At 55.2% G+C, this 21,999-nt stretch overlaps 4 protein-coding genes across 4 annotated transcripts; 1 reads left to right on the top strand and 3 right to left on the bottom strand.

The window, feature by feature from the left end:
* Positions 1–903: 903 nt before the first annotated feature.
* cp8 (putative carboxypeptidase Y) lies at positions 904–2,545 on the bottom strand (the record flags this gene model as incomplete). Its single annotated transcript, XM_022530646.1, has 4 exons — positions 904–981; positions 1,033–1,496; positions 1,559–1,919; positions 1,973–2,545. 4 exons carry the CDS (start codon positions 2,543–2,545, stop codon positions 904–906), a joined length of 1,476 nt encoding a protein of 491 aa, XP_022393120.1.
* Positions 2,546–3,352: 807 nt separating this feature from the next.
* On the bottom strand, positions 3,353–15,741 carry ABOM_003515 (uncharacterized protein; the record flags this gene model as incomplete). The annotated part of the gene is made up of 4 exons (XM_022530645.1): positions 3,353–3,386; positions 3,465–10,729; positions 10,844–11,601; positions 11,709–15,741. The coding sequence occupies 4 exons, from the start codon at positions 15,739–15,741 to the stop codon at positions 3,353–3,355; spliced, it is 12,090 nt and encodes a 4,029-aa protein (XP_022393119.1).
* Positions 15,742–17,053: 1,312 nt separating this feature from the next.
* On the top strand, positions 17,054–18,664 carry ABOM_003514 (uncharacterized protein; the record flags this gene model as incomplete). The annotated part of the gene is made up of 3 exons (XM_022530644.1): positions 17,054–17,217; positions 17,272–18,050; positions 18,123–18,664. The coding sequence occupies 3 exons, from the start codon at positions 17,054–17,056 to the stop codon at positions 18,662–18,664; spliced, it is 1,485 nt and encodes a 494-aa protein (XP_022393118.1).
* Positions 18,665–19,455: 791 nt separating this feature from the next.
* ABOM_003513 (MDR family MFS transporter) lies at positions 19,456–21,294 on the bottom strand (the record flags this gene model as incomplete). The annotated part of the gene is made up of 3 exons (XM_022530643.1): positions 19,456–20,043; positions 20,409–20,951; positions 21,022–21,294. 3 exons carry the CDS (start codon positions 21,292–21,294, stop codon positions 19,456–19,458), a joined length of 1,404 nt encoding a protein of 467 aa, XP_022393117.1.
* Positions 21,295–21,999: the final 705 nt, after the last annotated feature.

Below are 21,999 nucleotides of genomic sequence, written 5' to 3'. Positions count from 1 at the left end.
CTCGTCCTGAATAGGGTCATCACGTTTGACAAACAGTTGTGCCCAAAGGCTCGCCAGAGGATTGTCTATGGCCCTGGAGATCCTGATTCTTGGATGTGCAGCATACGCATGCCATCACGCTTGTTATCCACATTGAATGCTCCCCGGAGGTGGCCTATACTGCTCAATCTGTTCATGCATCCCATTGGTCTTTCTCATGTTGAGCCATTCCCAAGGGGGGGCTTGTACGCTTGTACAGTCTTACCGGTGACAGCTGAGATGACTTTAAAGGGACCCAAGCGAGAAGGTATTGAGGCTATATTATACAAAATCCAGTAAATAGGAGGATTCTGTTTGAGCTTGAAACCCACTACGTGAATTCCAAGCGGTCCAGTAGCTTGTGCTAGTACTGTTCCCTTTGAGTCCTCTGGTGAGGACCAATCCTGAACCTCATCACCCACAGCCTGTTGGAGGCCCAGCCTAAGCTATCCATGCACTCAAACAGCTCGAAATGGTAATTTTCAGAATGTCCACCATCCTTGTATAGAACATCTGGTCCAGTAGAGACCGTTCTACTTATTACTCATGGTGATTGACAGGAGAGCAAAGTATCCGTGAGGGATGGCTACAATACCGCGTTCCCTCTCTCTTTCTATTCTTTCCCAAAGCTTTCAGCACACACACACACACACACACACACATGCACATCCAGTATTCACTTTATAGACTATGTTTTAAGAACAAAAGGGATATATATATGAGCTAGCAGAGTCCAGCAGAAGCTCTATATAGTCTGAAATAAAGTTCTCTGTATGCACTTCAGCTCACTTCAGCTAACATCGGCCATGAAATGGATTAACTGAGCCGATCTCGGCGCCCTGATGCAGGTATCCAATATCCTATAGTATACTGATAACAACCCCATCAGGAAACAATAAAGGGGGCACCGGTGATCCACCGCAGCATCAAGTCAAACGCCACATCCGGGCGATCTTGGGGAACCTGGTAGAGATCAGACGTCTGCACATTCGCATGTCGGTTGAGAAATCTTACCAAATGACCCGCCCCATCCACTGTCACCAACGCGAACCGTACTGTCTCTCCGTGGTCGTTTACCCGCACTTGGACTTCTTTGGCTGTCCCAACTGTTTCATTCCGGCCGATCGCCGTTGGAATCCAGGGGCGTAACGGCTTTGATTCGAACACGACCTGGCCCTTCCAGCGAAGTGCATTGGCCCATCGAAGAGTTCCGGCCGTATTGCAAGCGAGGTCAAGATTCCCCTGATACGCAAGAAAGTGGATCCCATGAGAAAGCAGGAACACGACCAGATCGGAGGCGGACGTCATGCCCTCGGGCGTGGTGTCAAAGGCTTGAATCACATTGTCCGAGACGAACTTGTATTCGGTGATCTGCTTGGGGGGTGAGAGGGCGGCCCAGACGGCAGGGGAGTTCAGGTATTGCTGGATATGGGCCGCTTGAACGTAGCAAACGTCGTCGATCTCGCAAGGGGTAGTGACTGTTCATAGACTGGGATTAGGGTGCTCTGAGCCTTGGGTGTCGGGGAATTACTTGACGTACTGTCGAATCGGTTGCGACCGCCCTCGCCCACCTCGTCCTCGTACCATCCGAGCACTCCCTCATAGCAGACGGAGTAGGCCGCCTGGCAGAGCGCAGGATCCGGATGTCGGACGCATGTTTCGGCGACTTGCATGCACCGCGGCATATTGGCGGCCATGTTGTCGCACCGGGTCTCGTTGAAAACGGGCACGGAAACGCCGGGATTGGTGGTGCACAAGGTTTCCCAGTAGCCGTACATGGAGTCCATGGGAGACATGAAGCCGTTGCCCACCAGGCACGACTGCAGGTGGACCTGGGGCTCCGTGGGATAGCGCTGATTCTGCTTCAGGATCTGGGCCCCAAGATGGGGGATGTATTTACCCTGGAGACCGACGTTAGTTTGGTGTGCGTCAAGAAGAGGTCGTCAGATATTACAGCATATGACTCGCCCGAAAGATGGACGGGCGAGGAACTTTTATGGGGGAAGACCTCGGAGACGAAGAGCTGGAGGAATCGGTGCATGTCAACGGCGGCCTCCTGGGAGTCCCGCGGGAGGTCATGGCCTTCATCGATGTAGGAGAAGCCGACATCAACGGGTTGGTCCACAAACAGTAATGAGGAGTTCCGAGACCAGCTCCACGGATTGGGAACGGTTCCATTACCATGTTCATTAATTAAACAAGGGCCAATCTCCTGGAACAGGCCGACCATACTGGAATAACCAGGTCCACCGGTCATCCATAGGGTTAGCGGGTCATTGGCTGGATCGTTCTGGCTTTCAAAGTACCAGAAGAACAGGTGTTTTGCGCCGACATCCAGCCATCCCGTGTACTGAGCCGAGCCCGCCTCACAGATTGACTCATTCTGCTGTCGGATCCGGACCGAATGGGAGGGTGAATATGGGCTCTGGAAGATGTCAAAGTCGCCGCCCGCGAAGGTCTCGGGTCGAAGCACCGCCTGCGCGGCGTAACCCACGCCAAACAGCGCGGCATACAAAAAATCCCGCATTGCAGAGGGTGATGGTACCTAGAATATACGAGCGATGGTGGTGATGTGACGAGGAAGTTCGAGCAGGGAGGATGGAGGTTATCATACATGCCGTCCGCTGGCTAACCCTGGACTGCAACCAGTTCACCGTTACATTGAATATACCCGCCATCACGTCGCCCTCACCGCTTCCATCCACACGATTTGGTCGCGGACGAAAAGTTTAACGATGCCACCAAAAGGGCATGGAAACTCCAGAGAATCAATCGCGAAGGAGGGTAGAGTTATACTTGCGGTCTCCACTAGTGAAACGTAAGAAATATGCGAAATTCATTAAGCGGCGCGCCTCTGTAATGTCTTATATATAATCCGACGTCCTCACTTCATAGAACAACCCCACGCTTAGAAATACATGCTAAGAATTATGCAATGTCTCGGCATGAAGATAAATCACTGATACAATGGACTCTGTTGCTAAATGAACAGGTTTATCCCCAGTTATCTTGTGTATGAGAGATATTTAATAAACTACCCGGTGAGCGCGGTACTAGATCTGTTCAAACGGTTGGTATAAAGTTACCTTTTTCAAACAATATAATATAGTAACAACGTACTATACTCGTCGATTTGGTTATTAGTGTGCTGAATGCGAAGATACTAAAACTATTAGGAAGTTATTTGATCGTGTATAAACCTGCGCATAAAAATCAAGCTGAGAGGCAAAAAAACACTCTACTAGGCAGGCAGCCAGCTATTATAGATAGAACCCTCCGACCACCTTAGGGTCTTAGGAACGGAGGGAATCGGAACAGATAACAAAGATATACGCTAAAGCCTGAAAGCATTGCGAACCCAGCCAGCTCTAATAATCTCTTAGACCGTATCCGTCAACTCGAAACAAACCCCCTCCAGCAACGCCACTTTTACAGCCTCCGCATACCCAAGTCCTCCAATTAACCTCACGGTGAGCGTTCCATCACCGCTCGGGATAGCAAAAATCTCCAAAAAGTCCGCTGCAACGGGAATGTGCCACATCTCTTTGTGTACCAGCCTGCCCACCGCACCAGGTACACCGAGCATGGGCGCCTCGTCCACGTTCTGGTACTGGATCCAGCAGCCAAATTCCTTGGTATCAGCCGGCCAGTCGGTGCAGTACTTGGCGATGTCGGTCAGGCCCGTCGTCTCATGCGCAAGGCCCTCTGCCTGCTGCTTTTGGAGCGTCGCCAGTCGCTCTATCTTCGTCTGACCTGGGGCGAATTGCACGCGCACCGGGAGACGGTTGAGGCAGGGCCCGACGACATTCTGGAGCTCGGCCGGAACACTAGCTCGACCGGAGACTACGCAGCCGAAGATAACGTCGCTGCTGCCGGTGAGGCAGCTGAGCGCGGAGGCGCAGGCTAGCGTGAAGAGGGAAGCCTGCGTGATGCCGAAGGGTGGGGTTGGCATCTGGATAGAGCGTTCCAGCACGGTAGGAGGGCCATCTTTTGTGGAATCTGTCAACGTGCATGGTAGCCTGGTCATTGAAGAATTCTGGAGCGTCTTGCGCCAGTATACGTAGCTGTCTTTCCTATGTGACTGAATGTGGTGAACGTAGTGGCTGAAGGGCCGACTTTCACGCGCCGAGCCGTTGTAGACTTCAGCCAATATCTGCAGGGTTTGGCTGAAGCTGATTGCATCGTAGATGGCGTGCGACTTGCTGAAAATGAGCCTTGCTATCCCATTTCGCCCACAAAGCAGCGTGAACCGTATTAAAGGAGCGCCCAGCGGAGCGGGTGTTTTCACCTCTTCTTCTACCAGCTTCTCAAATGTGGCTTCAACAAACTCAACATCGTCAACGATGTCGATGGTGGGCGCCCAGGAATCAAAGACGGCTTGTAAGAAGGAATCCCCGGAGCGAACAAACGCTGTCCGGTAGATTTCGCAATGTGCCACGACTTGCTCACAGCTCTGGACGAGATGGTTCTTATCGGGGATCTGGGAGAAGTCAATATAGCTGTAGAACCAGGATCGCCGGGGCTCGTGGAGGTTGTCCATGAGATAGGTCGACTGCATGTCTGTTGCCGGCAGAACGTCCACCAACTTGCCGTGACCAGATTGGACGTGTGGCATCACTTGGTCTTGGACAATAGCGCTCGGGTCTGCCACATCTAGCAAGGCGAAGCGTGGCTTTTCAGTGATATTTTCGAGCGCAGTTTCCCGGTCCGTCTCGAGAAGGTCAGCGATGCGCTGCTTCGTCAGGATATCCGCGACGGTTATCGAGATCGCCTGCTCACGCGCGAGCGAGGCCAGTCTCATGGCGCTGATCGAGTCACCTCCAAGCTGGATAAAGTTGCTGTCCATTCCGAATGACTCTTGATCCCAGGAGAGCACCTGTGCAACAAGCGTATGGAGCTTCCTCTCCGCCGCCGTCTCTGGGGCACGTCGCTTAATGCTGTTGACCTGCAGAAGATCCTCCTTGACCATGGATGACGCCGCCTTGCGCAGCTTGCCACGGTCGACCTTCCCGGACGTCGTGTTTGGGATGCTGTCCACCAGCAGGTAGGCATTCGGAATCATGTAGCTTGGGATTGTGGCCGATAGGCGAGCCTTGGTGGAAGCAGCCAGGTGCTGGGTATATGCACGCGCCTCCGGCGTACCAGAAACAATTCCCTTGTTCGACGGCTCGATGAAGGCGACAAGAGCCCATTCAGCGGAGTCCGCGAGCCTAACGATATCCACGACGACCTGGGATACGGTCGTCTCCGTAATTGCATCAAATACATGGTGCCCAATCTCTTCCAGCTCCACGCGCTGTCCGCGGATCTTGATCTGGGCATCCTTCCGTCCGATAAATTCCAGGTTGCCGTCTTCTTCGTAGCGCACCAGATCTCCAGTCCGATACAGTCGTCCCTGCCGACCGGCAAAGCCGGGGCCGCCCTGAACCAGCCATTCCGGATCCTCGACGAATGATGCCGCTGTTTTCTCTGGCTCATATAGATACCCCTGGCCGACCAGAGGCCCTTCCAGCCACAGCTCGCCAATGTCGCCGATGGCGGCCAGTGAGTGGCCGTGCTCTGGTTCTACGATCCACGTTCGGACGCCGAGGCCTTTGCCAATGATCACCCGACTGCGTGCGGGATCGAGAAGGTGCGAAATCGAGATGGGTGTGCATTCGGACGGGCCATAGGAGTGGATGATTTGAGTGCGGTCTTTCCAGTAATGAATCTCGTCGCGCGGAAGGTTTTCACCCCCGTAGTTGATGACTTGCAGATCGGCTCCATGTAGCAATTTGCCAACTGTCGGGGTGATGAATGCGGTGTTCGCCCGTCTGCGAGCAATGGCCTCCCTGGGCTCGTTTTGGATCTCATACTGGGATGGGACGCAGAGACATCCACCGGCGCAAAGAGTATACAGCACATTGAGCCACGAGACGTCGAAGGCGTACGACACGAAGTCGTATGCACGCGTATGCGGGCCGAACTTCAGTGCCTTTTGGCCGTGCATGAGCGCGCTGGTAAAATTCGAGTGGCTGATGATTGCGCCTTTGGGAATGCCCGTTGAGCCGGACGTGAAGACCACATAGAGCCACGTATCCGGGTCCACCGCTGGCAGATACACATCTTCCGGAAGGATGAACGCCGGCTCCTGAGCGTCACTGACGACGATGACCCGAGTAGTCGACGGGGCCAAACCTCGTGCTCGAGCTTCCTGTGCCGCCGAAGCGAGGATGATTTGCGGTTTGGCTATATCTATTACCGTCTGCACGCGGCCGTCCGGAAGAGTCGCGTCGAGCGCAACGGCGGTCGCATTGGCTTTCATGACTGCGATTTGGCATACCGATGTCCATTTTGACTTTTCGAAGATCAAGGGAACGATGCGCTGGCCGCTCTGCGGAAGGCCCGCGCGGAGAAGTTCATGGGCAATGCGCGTGGACATCTCCTCCACTTGACTGTATGTGAAGTTGCCGTCCCATGAGCAAACTGCGGGAGCGTCGGGCTGCTTCGCAGCGACTTGGCTAAAGATCTTATGAACTGTTTCACCGCATCTCTCCAGGGTAGTATCGTTCCAGCGCCAGATCTGCTCTAGATCTCCCAGGCTGCTGGTATCGAGCAGAGAAAGTGGCTGAGCCTGGACCCGAGGCAAGGAAAGCTGTATGAAGATATGTTTGAATCTGTCGGCAAGCCGGCGGAACTGTGTTGGAGACACGACCGTAGAGTCATAGTCGGCGCGCAAACAGATGCTATTCGGTTTGAGGACGAACTCCAGGCAGATGGCATAGAGTTTGAAAGGGTCAACATCATCTGCGGCCGTTGCCACTGACGCGGACTCAAACAGAGCGTCTTTAGCATCATGCTCGAGTCTAGACTGAATGACCATGAGCGACTGGAATTGGCAGCCAAGGCTACAGTCCTCGCTGAAACGCCGGATCTGCTGAAGGCCAACTTGCTCGAATGGCATCATCTCTGCGGCTTGTAATTGCACTTGCTGCAGCAAGTCTCTGACAGCCTTTGAACGATCAATCGCTACTCGCAGTGGCACGGTGGCCATGGTCGGCCCCGTCATGCGCTCAATGCCCGGCACGTTAGCTTGTCTGCCGGACACGATGGCACCGAATGAGGCATCTGCGGAGTTGGTGATGGTCGACAGGAGGATGGCCCAGGCCAGTCGAATCCTTGTGGATGCTGTGTACTCGCCATTCGAAGCCACGTCGTCGATGTCCAGCTCCAAGCGCCCATCACATTTTGGCCTATAGGCTGGAGAAGGCAGAACAGGAAATTTCTGGGCGTTAAAATCGCGGAACTGATCCTGCCAGAACTCCTCCGCCTGGATTTGGCTGCCGTTTTTGACATACTTGATGAACGCTTGGAAAGGAGGGGTGGCAGGAATTGTCTCCGATCGGTAGCTCCTGTCCAGAGCGTCGAAAATGAGAGGCATCGACCATCCATCGTACAGAGCGTGATGAATCCGCCATGAGAAGCACGAGTCGGATATATCGTACAAGACCAACGGCGTGCCAAGACCAAAGTCCTGCGCTGACGCACCTTGTCGCGTCTCGCAGCCTTCACGATCGCGGACAATGACCTGGAAGAGACCTTTCTGACCGAGATCGACAATCCTCGTCCTCAGAATCGGGTTTGCACGGACAACCCTCTGCCATGCGGCGCGCACGCGGCCAACGTCGACACTCTTTTTCAACCGCCACTTCTCTCTTAGGACATTATCTCCTGGCCGTCGGACCGTCTCAGCCAGTAGTCCGGCCTGCAGAGGGGTGCAAGGGAATACGTCTTCCACCTGGGCTGTCTCAATCCCACACAGGGACGCCGCCTGCGCCTGAATCTCCGCTGGGACAACGTCTCCACCCAGCAAGGAGAAGGATTTCACGGACACCTGCTTATGAGTGGGCTGGAGCAGCACCTTCGAACGGCTGTCCAGCTCCCGCGCGAGGTCCTCCAGCCGCGGCCACCGGAAGATATCTGCCACCGACAGACTCATGCCGCGTTCGCGTGCTTCGCCGACGAGCCGCATTGCGAGAATCGAGTCGCCTCCGACACGGAGGAAGTGATCGTGTGGTGACAGATGGTTTGCGTTCACCTCCAAGATGACAGCCCATGTCTCCAGCAACAGGGCCTCCGTCGGTGACGAGGTGTCCCGGCAGTTCGAAATGCGACCACTGCTCCTCCGCGGCTGCAGTTCAGAGAGCTGCTCGAGGGTCAGCGTAGCCCCCATCTCCCGGAGCCGCCGGCGGTCGGTTTTGCCTGTCGGGCCAACTGGCATGTGGTCGACGGGGATATATGCTGTGGGGATCATGTACGCCGGCAACTTGTCTGTCAACTTGTCGTCGAGCCCGGCTGTGAGTTTCAGTGTGGTGGACTTGTCTCCTTCAGTGATGCAGACAAACGCAACCAGCATAGGGTGCGCGCTGTCGCGCGGCTGCACTACATCTGCCAGCACCTGCGCCTGGGTGCTCCCCTCTTTGACAAGGCTGTTCTGTACGTGGTGCTCGATCTCGCCGAGCTCCACCCGCTGGCCACGGATCTTGATCTGCGAATCCTTTCGGCCTATGAAGGTCAGTGTGCCACTGTCCCCATTGCATTCATATCGCACCATATCCCCCGTGCGGTAGAGACGGCCTCGACGACCGGCGCAGCCAGGTCCCCCACGCAGCAGCCACGGGGGGTCTTTCACAAAGGCTGCGGCTGTCTTCTCCACATCACCGAGATAGCCCTGTCCGACTAGGGGCCCCTCTAGCCAGAGCTCTCCCACTGCCCCCAGCGGTGCCAGCTTGTCCGGATTGTTGGCGTCCACTACCCACGTAATAAGGCCCTCGCCACATCCGATATTGTTCTCACACGACGACCCGCGAACAGACGCCATGGTTGCTTTGACGGAGCATTCGGCGGGCCCATAGGTGTTCAGGAGCCCGGAGTGGCTCGCCCAGTCGCCGAGAGACGCCTGGCTGAATGATTCACCACTCAGGATGACCCGGCGCAGTTGGGGCAGCTGTTGCGGCTGGAGCAGGCGCAAGATTGACGGGGTGAGGTCGACCAGCGTAGCGTGGCTAGCCTGCAGCGAGCCGAGGAGGTTGTTTTTCCGTTGCTCGTCCGACGGAATGCACAGACAAGCCCCAGACGTGAGCGAGTGTAGCATGTTGGACCATGTGACGTCGAAGGCATACGACACAAAGTCATACACCCGGACGCCAGGGGCGTACCCTAGCGCACGTTGTTGGTAGTGGGCTGCGGAGGCAAAGCTCTCGTGGGTGATCATGGCGCCCTTCGGCACACCGGTACTGCCTGACGTGAAGACTACATATAGCAGATCCGAGGGGGCTGCTGTTCGGGGCAAGGACACGCCTGAGCCCATGTACGGGAGGGCTATCACGAGACTCCAGTCCAAGATGAGCAAATTTGGGGAGTTAAGGGATGACACTGATAGCCGGTTTGCAGGCGAGGAGATGACCACATTGGACTGCACCTGGCTGGCGATTGACCTGGCGCGTTCAAAGGGCTGCGTCGAGTCGAGGAGGACGGACGCGCCGCCGGCTTTCATCACCGCTAGCTGTGCAACAGGCACCCACATGGACTTTTCCATGTAGATGGGGATGGTCCTGCCCGGTCTCACCCCCAGCGCAATGAGATGGAGAGCCAGTCGAGTGGACAGGTCGTCCAGCGCCTGGTACGTAAGCTCCCCATCCCACGCCGATATCGCCGGAGCGTCAGGCTGCCTCTGGACGACACGAGCAAACAGGTCGTGAACCAAGAGATTCCTGCACTTAGGTACGACTCGATTCCAAGCCCAGATCATGCGAAGATCCTGTTCGCTTGCTGTCTCCACGTCTCGAATTTCACACCCGACGTGGGCTGGTGTGCTGAGCCATCGGAGTGCGCATTCAAATTGCCGCAGCATCTTGGCGGCGAGGTGATGGTGGAGCACTTTGGGGTCGAAGTTTGCGCGGAGTTGAACGTCCGATTGTCCTAGGATGCACTGGATCGTTAGTGCCAGTGGACGCGAGGGGAGAAGATTCTGTTCGCTCTCCCCAACGGGCTTGTCGTCATGCACCATTTCTCGCCCGGGGGTGATGATGGCGAGAAGGGTTTGGAAGCGACAGGCACGAGCTGCGCCTTCGCCCAGCCGCTGGATACGCAGAACGTTCAAATCCACGTTGTGCGTACTCTCTGTATGGAGGCGCTCGAGCAGGTCGACGACCTTTTCGTCCCGACCGAGCATGACTCGCATGGGGGGCGCCGTCGCCATATCTGGGGAAGTCGGCGGCCCCTCGCAAGATAGTGTCCCGAAGCAGATATCGTCGGAATTGGTGTGGGCTGCCTGCACGCTCGCCCACGCGGCTCGGACCAGAGAAACAGCCATATATGACCCTGGCCAAGTGATGTCGTGGACCATATGCTGGACCGCTGCGCCCACTCTGGGCTGGTAAGACGGCGAGGGAAGAGGAGGGAATGTGACACCATCCAGGCCTGCGAACCGACTGTTCCAGTGCGAGATAGCTGAGCGTTCATCGATGTCACCACTGATGTGCTCGAAATACGAGTCGTAGACCGACCGCTTGCTGCCATCAGCATTCGGGCACCCAACAAGGTACACGATGGCTGACTCCAGCGCTTCCGCAATCATGCTGGCAAGTCCCACGCTCATGTAGTCTCCCCGGTATTGAATACTAATATCAGTCTTGACTCCGTCCAAGGTGGCACTCAACAGGAGATCAAACTGCATACATAGATATATCAGCCACCGCACCTCAAATACTCCCGTCAAACCTCGTCAGTAGCAAGGCAGGATGACCTAGCCAATGCCAATAGAACACCATGCGTGCTTACTTACCTCGTGGGGGTCCTCCTCTCGAATCTCCTCGAGTTGCAGCCCATTATCACTGCCGTACCGATGGGCCTCTCGCACAGTAATGGCGGTGTTGAATAGTGCTCCGCGTCTGCCCATGGCGTGCTGGATCTCGGCGAGGGAGGTATGCTGGTGATTAAGGTGCTCGATCGACTGTTCACCCACTGCGTGCAGAACATCCGTCAATTGCGGCACACTGAGGTCGATGCGCGCGACGAGCATGCTGATCAAGGGGCCCACTATGGCCTCGACGCCCTCCACGGGCGTGTCGCGCCCGGAGCAGACATACCCGAAGCACACCTCCTTCATGCCCGTGAACTGCGCAAGAACTAATGCCCAGGCGACCTCGAGGAACACGGCCCGGGTAACGTCATGCTTGCGGCAGTACGAGGAGATGGCCGCTGTGGTGGCTTGGGGGAGAGGAATGAGGCCGTATAGCTCACAGCTGTTCGCGCGATGGGCGTGCACGGGGAGCAGGTCACCGAGAAGCTCGCACTGCTGCGCGCCTTCCAAATGAGCCTGCCAGTAAGTGAGTCGCTTGGAGGATGACAGACTGCCTTCGACGTGGCTCACCACGTTGCTGAAGGCTGGAGGATCAGGACGGTTCCCCCAGCGCCCCCCGGCGTACACAGTGGCCAGATCTCGCATCAGGACTGGGATGGAGGCAGCATCGATCAAAGCGTGGCTCATGTCAAGTCTACAGGCGACCTCCCCGTCGGGGCTTGGCAGACGGTCACTCTGTACTCGGGCGACGAGGTCATCATTGGGGGGGATTCCATGTCCAAGAGATATTGCGTGGCTGATCGGCTTGTGACGGCAGGTGTTGCACTGACTACACGGGGCTCGATACCTTCCAAGAGGACCTGAATATCCCTCCCAGTGTCCGGATGAGACGCAAAGACAGTGGCGAAGATACTGTGTTTGCGGACTGCTGTCTTCCAGGCCACTATGAGACGCTCCAGAGAGACAGTAGGCGAAGGCCCCAGCCCTGACGAGCAACGCCACACCCAGCTATTCCGATACGAAGCTGCCCCCTTCTTCTCACTGAGGAGGATTCCTTGCTGGACTGGCGTGCACGGGTAAATGTCCCGAACCGCCTCTATTGTAATCCCCCGTCCCGCCAGCTGACCAGTGAGCAGCGCCTCGAGACCCGCATATGAGATAGACAAGAGGGGAAAGTCGGAGAGAGTGGGAGATGGCGAGTTAGCCAAGAGGTCTTGGGATGCGACCTGAAGCGCATCGGGGAAGAGATGTTGGATCCAACGGTGCAGTCGGCCCCGGTGCCTCATGCGCCGGTGTGTAGTCGTCGAGATGCGTGCGCGGCCAGCCTCGACAACAATATTGATTTCCACGAGGGCCATGCGCTGGTAGTCATCTCCAAACTCCCTTATGGCCACCATTCGATCCGGCCGGTCTTCTCGCTGCAACAGAGTCCCGGCACTTTCGAGCTGCTGGAAGACGCCCCGGTAGTTGAGCAGCAGCTCTACGGGCTGGTGATGGGCGAAGGCCTGGCGTCCGGCGGCGCTATGATAGCGACAGGCGATATACGGCCGGCCTTTTCCGGGAGCCCGTGCACGCGTATCCTTGGCCTGGCGGATACTGTCAACAAGGGAGTCGGATCTTGATCCGGAAACAGGGACGGGGTGAAGGGTGGTGAACCAGCCCACCGTCTCGGCAAGGTCCACGTCGGTGCCCATCAGCGGCTCTCGGCCATGTCCCTCCAGGAAGACGACTGGCGCGGTGCGGTCCGGAAAGGCCTGGCGGAAGGAGTGCACTAGGGCGCCGACAAGTATGTCGAGGGTCTCAGTCCGCAGGCTGCGATTGCTGTGGCCCAGCAGTAAGGCCGTTGTTTCCGCATCGATAGTATGTTCGTAGAGGTCGCTTTCCGCGAATCGATTATCTCCGGGGTCCAGAGCCCAGTAGGCCATCTGAGCCGCCTCCACTGGGTATGGTAGCACCGCAGTCGGGTCGAGCATCTGGCCTTCGGTACGCTGCAGCCGGCACCAAGTCTGAAAGGAGAGAGGCGGCGGTGGGAGCTTGGCCGGCCCTCGGCTCAGACACGTTTCCAATTCGTGCCAGATAACGCGCCATGAGACGAGGTCAATGACGACGTGGTGCGCGCTGAGCAGTAGGCTCGCGTCCTCCTCTCCGTTTCCGCAAAATAGATCGGCCGCAAAGACGGGCCCCTGCTGGAGATCAAGGCTCGCCTGTCGAGTCTGCACGACTGACTCGAGGCCGCTAGCCGGACTGGCTGGGTGTTCTACGACGACAAATGCATTATCCTCCGCCCGAACCACCACTTGTTCCCATGCCTGAGTGTCCCTACATCGCTGGAAGCGGACTCGAAGCATGCCGTGGCGCTGCACGATGATTGTCAACGCCTCTCGCAATGCATGGAAGTTCACGGGGCGGGTGATGCGGAGCAGAAAGCTCTGGGTGTAGTGGTTCAGACCGGCGGGGTGTGCGTCGAAGAACAGCTGTTGCATGGGAGAGAGCGGCCAGGGCCGACCTTCGGCATCATCCTCGCTGGCCACGATGGCAGTGGTGGGACTTCTGGCTGTCCTTTGAGCAGCCAGGGCTTGAATGGTGCGCAGCTTGAGTACATCTGCGACCGTGACGTGGAGTTTCCTCTCTCGGCATCGAGACACGACCTGCATGGCGGTGATAGAGTCTCCCCCCAGGCGTGTGAAGGCTGCGTCGGTGGAGATCTTGTTGGGGGGGATATTAAGCACCTCGCTCCAGACTTCGAGCATGTCCTGTTCCTCTTTCGACGTGGGCTGTATCCGCTCTGTGCCCCCATTCTCTATAGCGTGCTCCCAGAACATCTTCGAGGCCGCTTCTCTGAGACGTCGGCGGTCCGTCTTCCCGGTGGCTGTCATAGGAAAACGCTCGATGGGAATGTAGGCCGAGGGGATCATGTACGTAGGTACTGACTCTGCGAGCTTTTCGTCCCAGACCCCAGCAGCCTTGCGCACGAGGGTTGCCACGTCCGAGTGAATGGTGTCATCAAGGGAGCTCACCAAGGCCACGAGTGCGGGATTTGTGCTTCCTTGCGGGACAATGACCTCGGCGATGACCTGCAGCTTCTTCTGGAGCTCGAATGGCAGGCAGTTGCGCAGATGATGCTCCACGTCCGCCAGCTCCACCCGCTGCCCACGGATCTTGACCTGAGAGTCTTTGCGGCCGACAAACGACAGAGACCCATCATGGCGGTTATAGCGCACGAGGTCCCCTGTGCGGTAGAGGCGACCTCGTCGACCCGCCTGGGTTGTAGTGAAGCCACGACGGAGTAACCAACCTGGGTCCTCGATGAATGCCGCCTCCGTCTTCTTCGGATCGTTCAGATAGCCCCCTCCCACAATAGGGCCTTCGATCCACAGCTCTCCGACGGTGCCAATGGGCACCAGCTGGGTTCCATCCAGACTGACCACCCAGGTGCAACTGCCGAGGCCGTGGCCGATGGGAGGGTTCCGGTCCACCATGGACGTATCAACCGCCTGAATCGTACTAGTCACCGAGCACTCAGCTGGCCCGTATGTATTAATTATGGCTGCTCTCTTATGAAAGGTTTGAACTAGTGACGCCTTCAGCTCCTCGCCACTGAATTGCAGGCACTGGATGCTATCGGGCAGATCCTCGGCAGCAAACCAGGTCACCGACGGGGTCAAATGGGCATACTCAGCCCCATACTTCCACAGGGCGGCCGGGATGTCTTGCTTCCGCTCCTGGTCAGATGGGATGCACAGACAGCCACCAGCGGTGATGGTGTGGAGGAAGTTGGACCAAGCCACGTCAAATGCATACGACGCAAAATCGAACACCCTCTGTCCGGCTCGGAATTGAAGGCATTTCTGCTGGTGCCGGATGGCGCTGGCAAAGTTGGAGTGTGTGATGATAGCCCCCTTGGGCACTCCTGTGCTCCCCGACGTGAAGACGATATATAGCCGGGCGGACGGCGCCACCGTGGGGAGTTCGAACTCAGCTTCGGCCTGAGGAAGCTGGGTGAATGCGGCCTTTCCAACGACCATAACGTGCTTGGTCGATAGGTGACGGGTGACGGTCTCATTCTCGGCAGATGTCAAGATCAGCCGTGGATTAACCTGGTGGACGATGGTCCGAAGCCGTTCTATGGGCTGAGAGACGTCGAGCACGACGGAGGCTGCACCTGCCTTCATCACTCCCATTTGGGCCACAGGCGTCCACATGGACTTCTCGAGATGTAAAGGCACGATAGTGTCTTTCACATCATACTTCATGAGGAAATGTGCCAGATGGGTCGAGAGGCGGTCCAGCTCACCGTACGTGAGCTCGCCGTCATGAGCGCAGATGGCAGGCGACTCTGGCTGAGCCCGCACGACGCCAGCAAAAATGTCATGGATAAGCCCATCCACCCTCTCCGGAACTGCCGCGTTCCAGCGCCAAATCTCCCGCAGATCGTGCATGTTGACGACCCGAAACTCTGAGAGGCGTTGACCCCTGTCAGACCCAGCTGAGAGAAGCCGTCGAAGGATGTTTTCATACTGCCAGCAAACGTGGTAGATCAATTGAGGGTCGACTGCTGCAGAATCGATCAGGAAGCTCAGCTGGAGCTCATCAGCGTGGAGCGTGCAGTCGACCAGCAATGCCCGATGATGCAAGCCTGTCGACCCATCCTTGGTCTGCAGGTCGAGCGTTCGTGCCCTGAGAGACCGCGGCAGGGCCATGCTGATATGTTGCATGCGCGAGATACTTGCATGAGGGAGTTGGTCCTGCACGCTCTGCAAGAAGTCTTGCAGATCTGAATCCCAGGCTACATCGATGCGGAACGAGTCATTTGGGGTCAAGCCCTCGGCGCTAAACTCCTGCCATGAGGACTGTAAAGGCTGCTCCATATCCGGTACCATGATGAAGGATAGCTCTGTCGAGTCGGTGTGCGATGCCAGCACAATGGCTAGAGCTGAAGCGCATAGTGTGGGTGCTGTCGACCTGGGATTACCTGTCGGTAAAGGGATTTGGAAGTCCAGGACGGCGTCATCCCTCCGAGCATGGTCACTTAGTTGATCAATATGGCAGTTGATTGAATGGCCTGGTTTTATGTCATGATTTACTACTAGGTGGTTGTCCGTCTGCATGTCCGTGGCATGTCTATTTTGCGAATTTCTGTTATACGTGGGACCCTGGGCTTCCACGTGCCCGTCCGCGATGAAGCGAAGGTCAAATGCCTGATCTGATACATGAGGACCGTAATTTTCCGTCTTCCTTTCCTTCAAGGCTTCGTCGCAAGAGTCAACCGGTGTTGGTTGCAATAAAGGCTGCGGTGTGCTGTCCATCACACTCCTAGGGTTTGTGTTTCGCATGGCCACACGCGAATATAATGAAATGAAAGGTGAAGGTGAGATTGGAAAAAGAAAAGGGTCCGAACGTTAAGTCGAGTAGGTAAGTAAGTTGATCTTTGTTAGGCGTATTGGAATATCATTGAGAATGAGATCTCGAGGGTAAGAAGAATGCTTCTCCCCTCCATATACTCCACCATTCATTATATATATATATATATATATATGCATTAGGAGCACCTCACGGCCTTGACGGCCGAAATTAGAAAGTCCACTTTGCTTACAATCCGCTCGCTCGACTACCAAATCACCATTGTTCGCTAAGACCAGGCAAACCACATTGTCGTATTTCTAGAATTGGGTTGTGAGTCCACCAGCCGCAGTAAGCTAGATTAGGGTATGATCGTCCCGGAATCTAAGGTATTCTCGTGCCGAATGAGCCTCTCGACGCCTCGAAGAATGAGAAAAAGCCTCTCTATTCGCGCCAACCGTACCTGCCAAGGTTAGTATATCAAACAGGGCAGATCTGAGATCCGTTGGAATATCATATCAGGCTACCCATATCCATCCTCACGTCGTATTTACGAAGGCTGCGATGCAACCTCAACTTCACCATCGGCTAAACCGCTCCACTATTTTGGAATGCCAGGGGTATATATAGACTGCAAGGGGCAAACAAGATCACTAATACGGCATCACCACGACTAATGTCGTTATCCATGCCTGACGCGTCCATTCTCTAGGACCAAGGGCTCCTTCCTGCTCATAGCACACAGCCTTCTATCGCCTCGGTTCACATACTCGGCCCCAATCAACCTGATGCAGGTGTATAATATCCGAGGTAATCTCGCGACGAAAGGGATTATAGTCCGGCGAAACTACCATGGGGGACAATGGGAATGACAGGCACGCGGACTCTCCGCGAGACGTCCCAGGTACATCTATTCTTCCTGCATCCAGTGACGATGACGAGTCACTGCCGCTCAACTGGAGTCGGACTCGAAAATGGCTCACCGTCATTACACTGTCAGCCTTGGCATTTATTGTGTGAGGGATCAGCATGCCCTACATCCTTCTCTTTGGAGACTGATTGTTGACCAGTAACCTCTCGACCGTGATTTGCGCCCCCGCCAGTCTTCAGATTTCCCAGGAGTTTGACTCCCATAGCGACTTCCTGGCCGTCTTCTACATCACTGTGTGGAATCTAGGCGAAGCCATTGCGCCTCTATATATTGGCCCACTTTCGGAACGAGTGGGACGGCTGCGCGTCTACCACTTCTACAATGTTTTCTTCATCATCTTCACCGCCATCACCGGCTTCAGCAACAGCATTGGCATGATCATCGCCTTTCGCTTCCTCACCGGCGCCGCCACAACGGCCTTCTTGAACAACAGTGTCGTGGGCGACATATTCGCCTTCGAGGCCCGTGGCTCTGCCATGTCAGTCATGAGCCTGATGCCCCTCGTGGGCACTGCAATCGGTCCCATCATCGGCGGCTACCTCACGCAGCGCCTCAGTTGGCGCTGGACCTTCTGGTTGACTGCTATCCTCACTGGTGTTGTAGAGTTGGCCATGATCCTGGTTTTTCGGGAGACGTACTTGCCCTACATCCAGCGTCAACGGGAACGAAAGAGCGGTGCCGCTGTTTCAGAGGAGACCAAGTCCAGGCCTCCCCTGCATATGCTGCCAGTGAAAGTCTTACGCTTCCTCTTACAACCGTTCGTCATCCTGTTTCGGTCTCGGCCCGCGACCATTATAGCGCTGTACCTGTCCATTATCTACGCCTACCTCTTCCTGCTCGTCGCAACGATGGCCACGGTGTTCCAACAGAACTATTCCTTTTCCGAGGCTGATTCCGGTCTGATCTATCTCGCGCAAAGTTAGTCCCGCCCCCCCTACTTATCCCAACAATCCTTATTGTCCAAGTGCTAACATAATACACCCCTTCCAGCCACGGGCATGTTCATTGGAACACTCTTCTGCCGCTTCACGCTCGACCGCTTGGTCACCAGTAAGGCGAACCTACTGGAGAACAACTTAAGATCGCAATCGACGGCTGCGGTGGCGGTGCGGTCTGAGAGACGACTCATGCCGGCGCTCCCAGGCATGGTGATTCTACCCACCGCGCTATTTATGTACGGCTGGACGCTGCAGACCCATGTCCACTGGATGGCACCGGCCGTCGCCACCGCACTGGCTGGATTCTGCCTCTCCACGGCGACCATCCCCGTCATGAACTACCTGGTTGACGTCTTCGGCGACAAGTCCGCCTCGGCCATCGCGGCCGTCCTGCCGCTGCGCTACGTCCTGGGAACGTTCCTGCCAGTTGCCGCTCCCTACATGTACGGCCGGCTCGGCTACGGCTGGGCAAACTCTCTCCTAGCCTTCATTCTGCTCTGCTGTCTACCGGCGCCTCTCCTCCTGATCATCCCACCAGGGACGAATCCGCTCTTGGTCAAGCTGGCACGCCTTGTCGGAAACCATCCTGAGTGAAAGAAGCGGTTTGAGCTGGAGCCACCGCAGGCGATAGTCGGATGGGATGAACCTTACCAAGCATACATGCTCAATGGTCTGCGAAATACAGACACATTTCCATCTACAATGTGTAGTTCTATTTATAAAGTTCTGTTCTTGTAACAAGTAACATCTTTATGCGGTACATAGGTGCGGATCCGCTAGAGCCTTGCCAGTCCAGCTTACTGTAGCACCCTATCAACTCTGCTTCTCCAATACGACCCATATTCCATATCCTCCAGCGGGCTCGTATCCCTTTTTATATTCAGAGTTCGGGGCCAGAGCTCCCTCTGCCAGCAAACACCACCAATAGATAATATATATATCATCTATTAGGCCCTACAGTTAACGTCAAATGGCCGATTGCGACTATAGCGACCAGGGTAATTAATAAAAGAAAGGCTTATGGGAAGATAAGGGATATCTATACATGGTAACCAGAGGAAGCAACTGGCAAAGGGGAGAGAGGTCGATTGTCTTCCAAAAAGTCTCAGTGAAGAGTTGTCTTACCTCCCTAAAGAAGCAAACCAACAATCAATTCCGAGAAACCTCATCCGACCTTGTATTGTTATCAACCAAGTATCCCGAAACCAGTCCGGCTCAGTAGTCATACACATAGAGTCATTGGAAAGCGCCCGGGGAAGATTAGATTTCTACGGCCTAGAAGGTTATTTATTAACAAAGGATTGACACGACTAAATACTGTGCTAGTGAAGATTCAATATGTTCATAGCATTTTAATTCATATATAAATTCATTGATGCCCCCATTTAGAGCCGTCGGCCCTTAACAGAGATCCACTGCACGGCCAACGCTCCAGGGAGCGCAAGGACGGCCATGGCTACCGCCACGTAAAAGGCCTCGGTGATGGCTGAATTATATGCGCGCAACGCGCCAGGCAGCATCTCACTTGGGACGGTGTCCCGTAACATGGTTGCGCCTGCCCGGAGCACTTGGGCCGCGTCAACACCGGGAGCCTGGGTGGCCAAATTTCGCAAAAGCTGGTTCTGGAATACATTTTGACCCACGGACATGAAGATGGAACCGCCAATGGTCTGCATGAACACCACAATCACGGTCGCAAGAGGGAGATCGGCGGGTGGAAGCGCGCCCTGGACCGCTACCATGGGCTGTTGAAGTCCGCAGCCCACACCAGCGCCGTACACGACCTGGTATCCTATCCAGATCCCAGCGCTGGAGTTCGCTTGAAGTGTGGAGAGCAGTCCAGCCCCAATGGCCGCGATGGCAGGTGTGATAAGCATGAACGGTGTGTAGTACCCAAGCGCACCGACCAATCCACCAGAGATAATGGAGAAGATAACCAGTGCAAGCACCATGGGAATGTTCATGATGCCGGACTGTGTTGCCGACACGTCTTTAATGCTTTGGAACCACATCGGGAGCTGGTAACCATGGGTCTTAATAACGGCTGCTTGAGAAGGCACTGGTATGGACTCACATAGTAGGTAAAGATGATCAAGGATCCATTGATACAGAAAGAGAACAACGCAGCGCCCCAAACATTCCGGTTCTTAATCAAGCGTGGAGGTACGGTGGCTTTCTCCTGTCTCCACCACTGGACCGCGGAAAAGGCCAAGAGTAGAAGCCCAAAGACTGTGAACAAGGTGATGATGCGGCCGTCATGCCAGCGGTATGTAGTGCCCCCCCACTGAAGTGCCAACAAGAGGCAGACGATAGCTGGTAAGAAGAGAGCGAACCCTACCGGGTCAAGTTGCGATATTTGATCCCTGAATGTCGCTCGCCTGGTTGTCGCCGTAGGATCATCAAAGGATAGCAGGAGGAAGATTCCTGTGACGGCGCCAAGGGGTAAATTAATATAGAAGCACCATCGCCAGGTAAGATTGTCTGTGAATGCACCACCAAGTAGTGGCCCGATGACGCTGGCAACGCCAAACAAGCCCCCAAGGATGCCCGTCAAAAGCGGCCTTCGCTCCAGTGGCGCAGACCGGGCGATTATAAGCAACGATCCAGAGAAGATGCCCGCTGTTCCGCAGCCGGCAATAGCGCGTCCGATGATCAATCCCAGTGAGTTTGGAGTGGCACCACAGATCAGGGAGCCAATCTCAAACACAGCAAGTGCCTGCAGATAAACCCACTTGATGGAATAGAAGCTGTACAGCTTTCCAAAACTGAGAGTCAAAGCACTTGTGGTGAGGAGATAGGCACTGCCGTACCACCCGACGTCGTTCAGGGAGTTGAACTGATTCGCGATCTTGGGGATGGCTGTGGCCATGATGGTCGTGTCCTATAATATCCCAAAAAGTTAGCCCAGCTGTGTCACACGCAGAGGTCTAAATGATGTGTAAGTGTCTCACCAGTGCTAAACAGAAGACTGCGAGACTTAAGCTAACCATGATCATACCCAATTTCCAAGCTGATGGGTATTCTGTCGACGACTCCTCGCCATCTTCGCCTGAAAGTTGAATTTGGTGTGAGCTGGGTTGTGCTTTTCCTAGATCTTCTAGTTGGACATAATCGTTCACCAAAGTATCTTTGGACATGCTGCCCTTGTCGATTGGCTGCCAGACGCTCAAGCTGCCATCTCTTATTCCTGGCTTGGGCTGAACGCCAGGAGTGATATTAGCCATCGTGGCTAGTCAAGAAGGTAGTGGAGACTAGTATCACTACAGCCGAGGAGAGATAGCAAAATAAAGAAGACCTTGAAAAAGAGTCGGTTGGGCTGAGTTCGATCATATTTTTTTAAAAGAAAGTCTGACGGGACAAATATCTTGTGAGAATGCTTGGTAGGGGCAAAAGGACAGATGTGACGCAGGATAGAATGTATTACAGGAGCCCTTGCATCTCCCTTGGGGGGGGGATGGAAACTAGGCCTACACTATGTCGATCCCTGGTAGAACAAGATTGCTACGGAAAGGGTGCAGCAGCAATAGAATGGAATGACCACACTAGTGCAAATAACTTCATTTAAGCATTTGTCGTGCAATAAATGTCGATGGTTAGTATGAATGCCCTTCTCCACATATCACAAGCAAGTGCTAGTGATAGGAGTACGAGGGCTTGTAAAATACCTAGCAATAGCCCAAGTCAAACGTCACAAGATCTGTAGGACGAAAAAGTCCTGTCACAGCGCTGCAGCACCTGATGGTTTATGCGAAAGCACATCTCCCAGGTAGCAGCATCACCGTCGCCAGGCACGTCATCGGCTTTGAAATCTTTGATCTTCCCATTTCCCCGAAACCAGCATAATACACACTGAATGGGACGGCAACGGCTCATACAAATGTCGCACCTGCCATAGCCCACAAGGACATGAACTGAACTATCTTTCGTTG

The sequence above is a fragment of the Aspergillus bombycis genome, assembly GCF_001792695.1.
Source record: "Aspergillus bombycis strain NRRL26010 chromosome Unknown contig00009, whole genome shotgun sequence".
Classification (NCBI taxonomy): domain Eukaryota; kingdom Fungi; phylum Ascomycota; class Eurotiomycetes; order Eurotiales; family Aspergillaceae; genus Aspergillus; species Aspergillus bombycis.
This window is presented reverse-complemented; position numbering and strand designations above follow the sequence as displayed.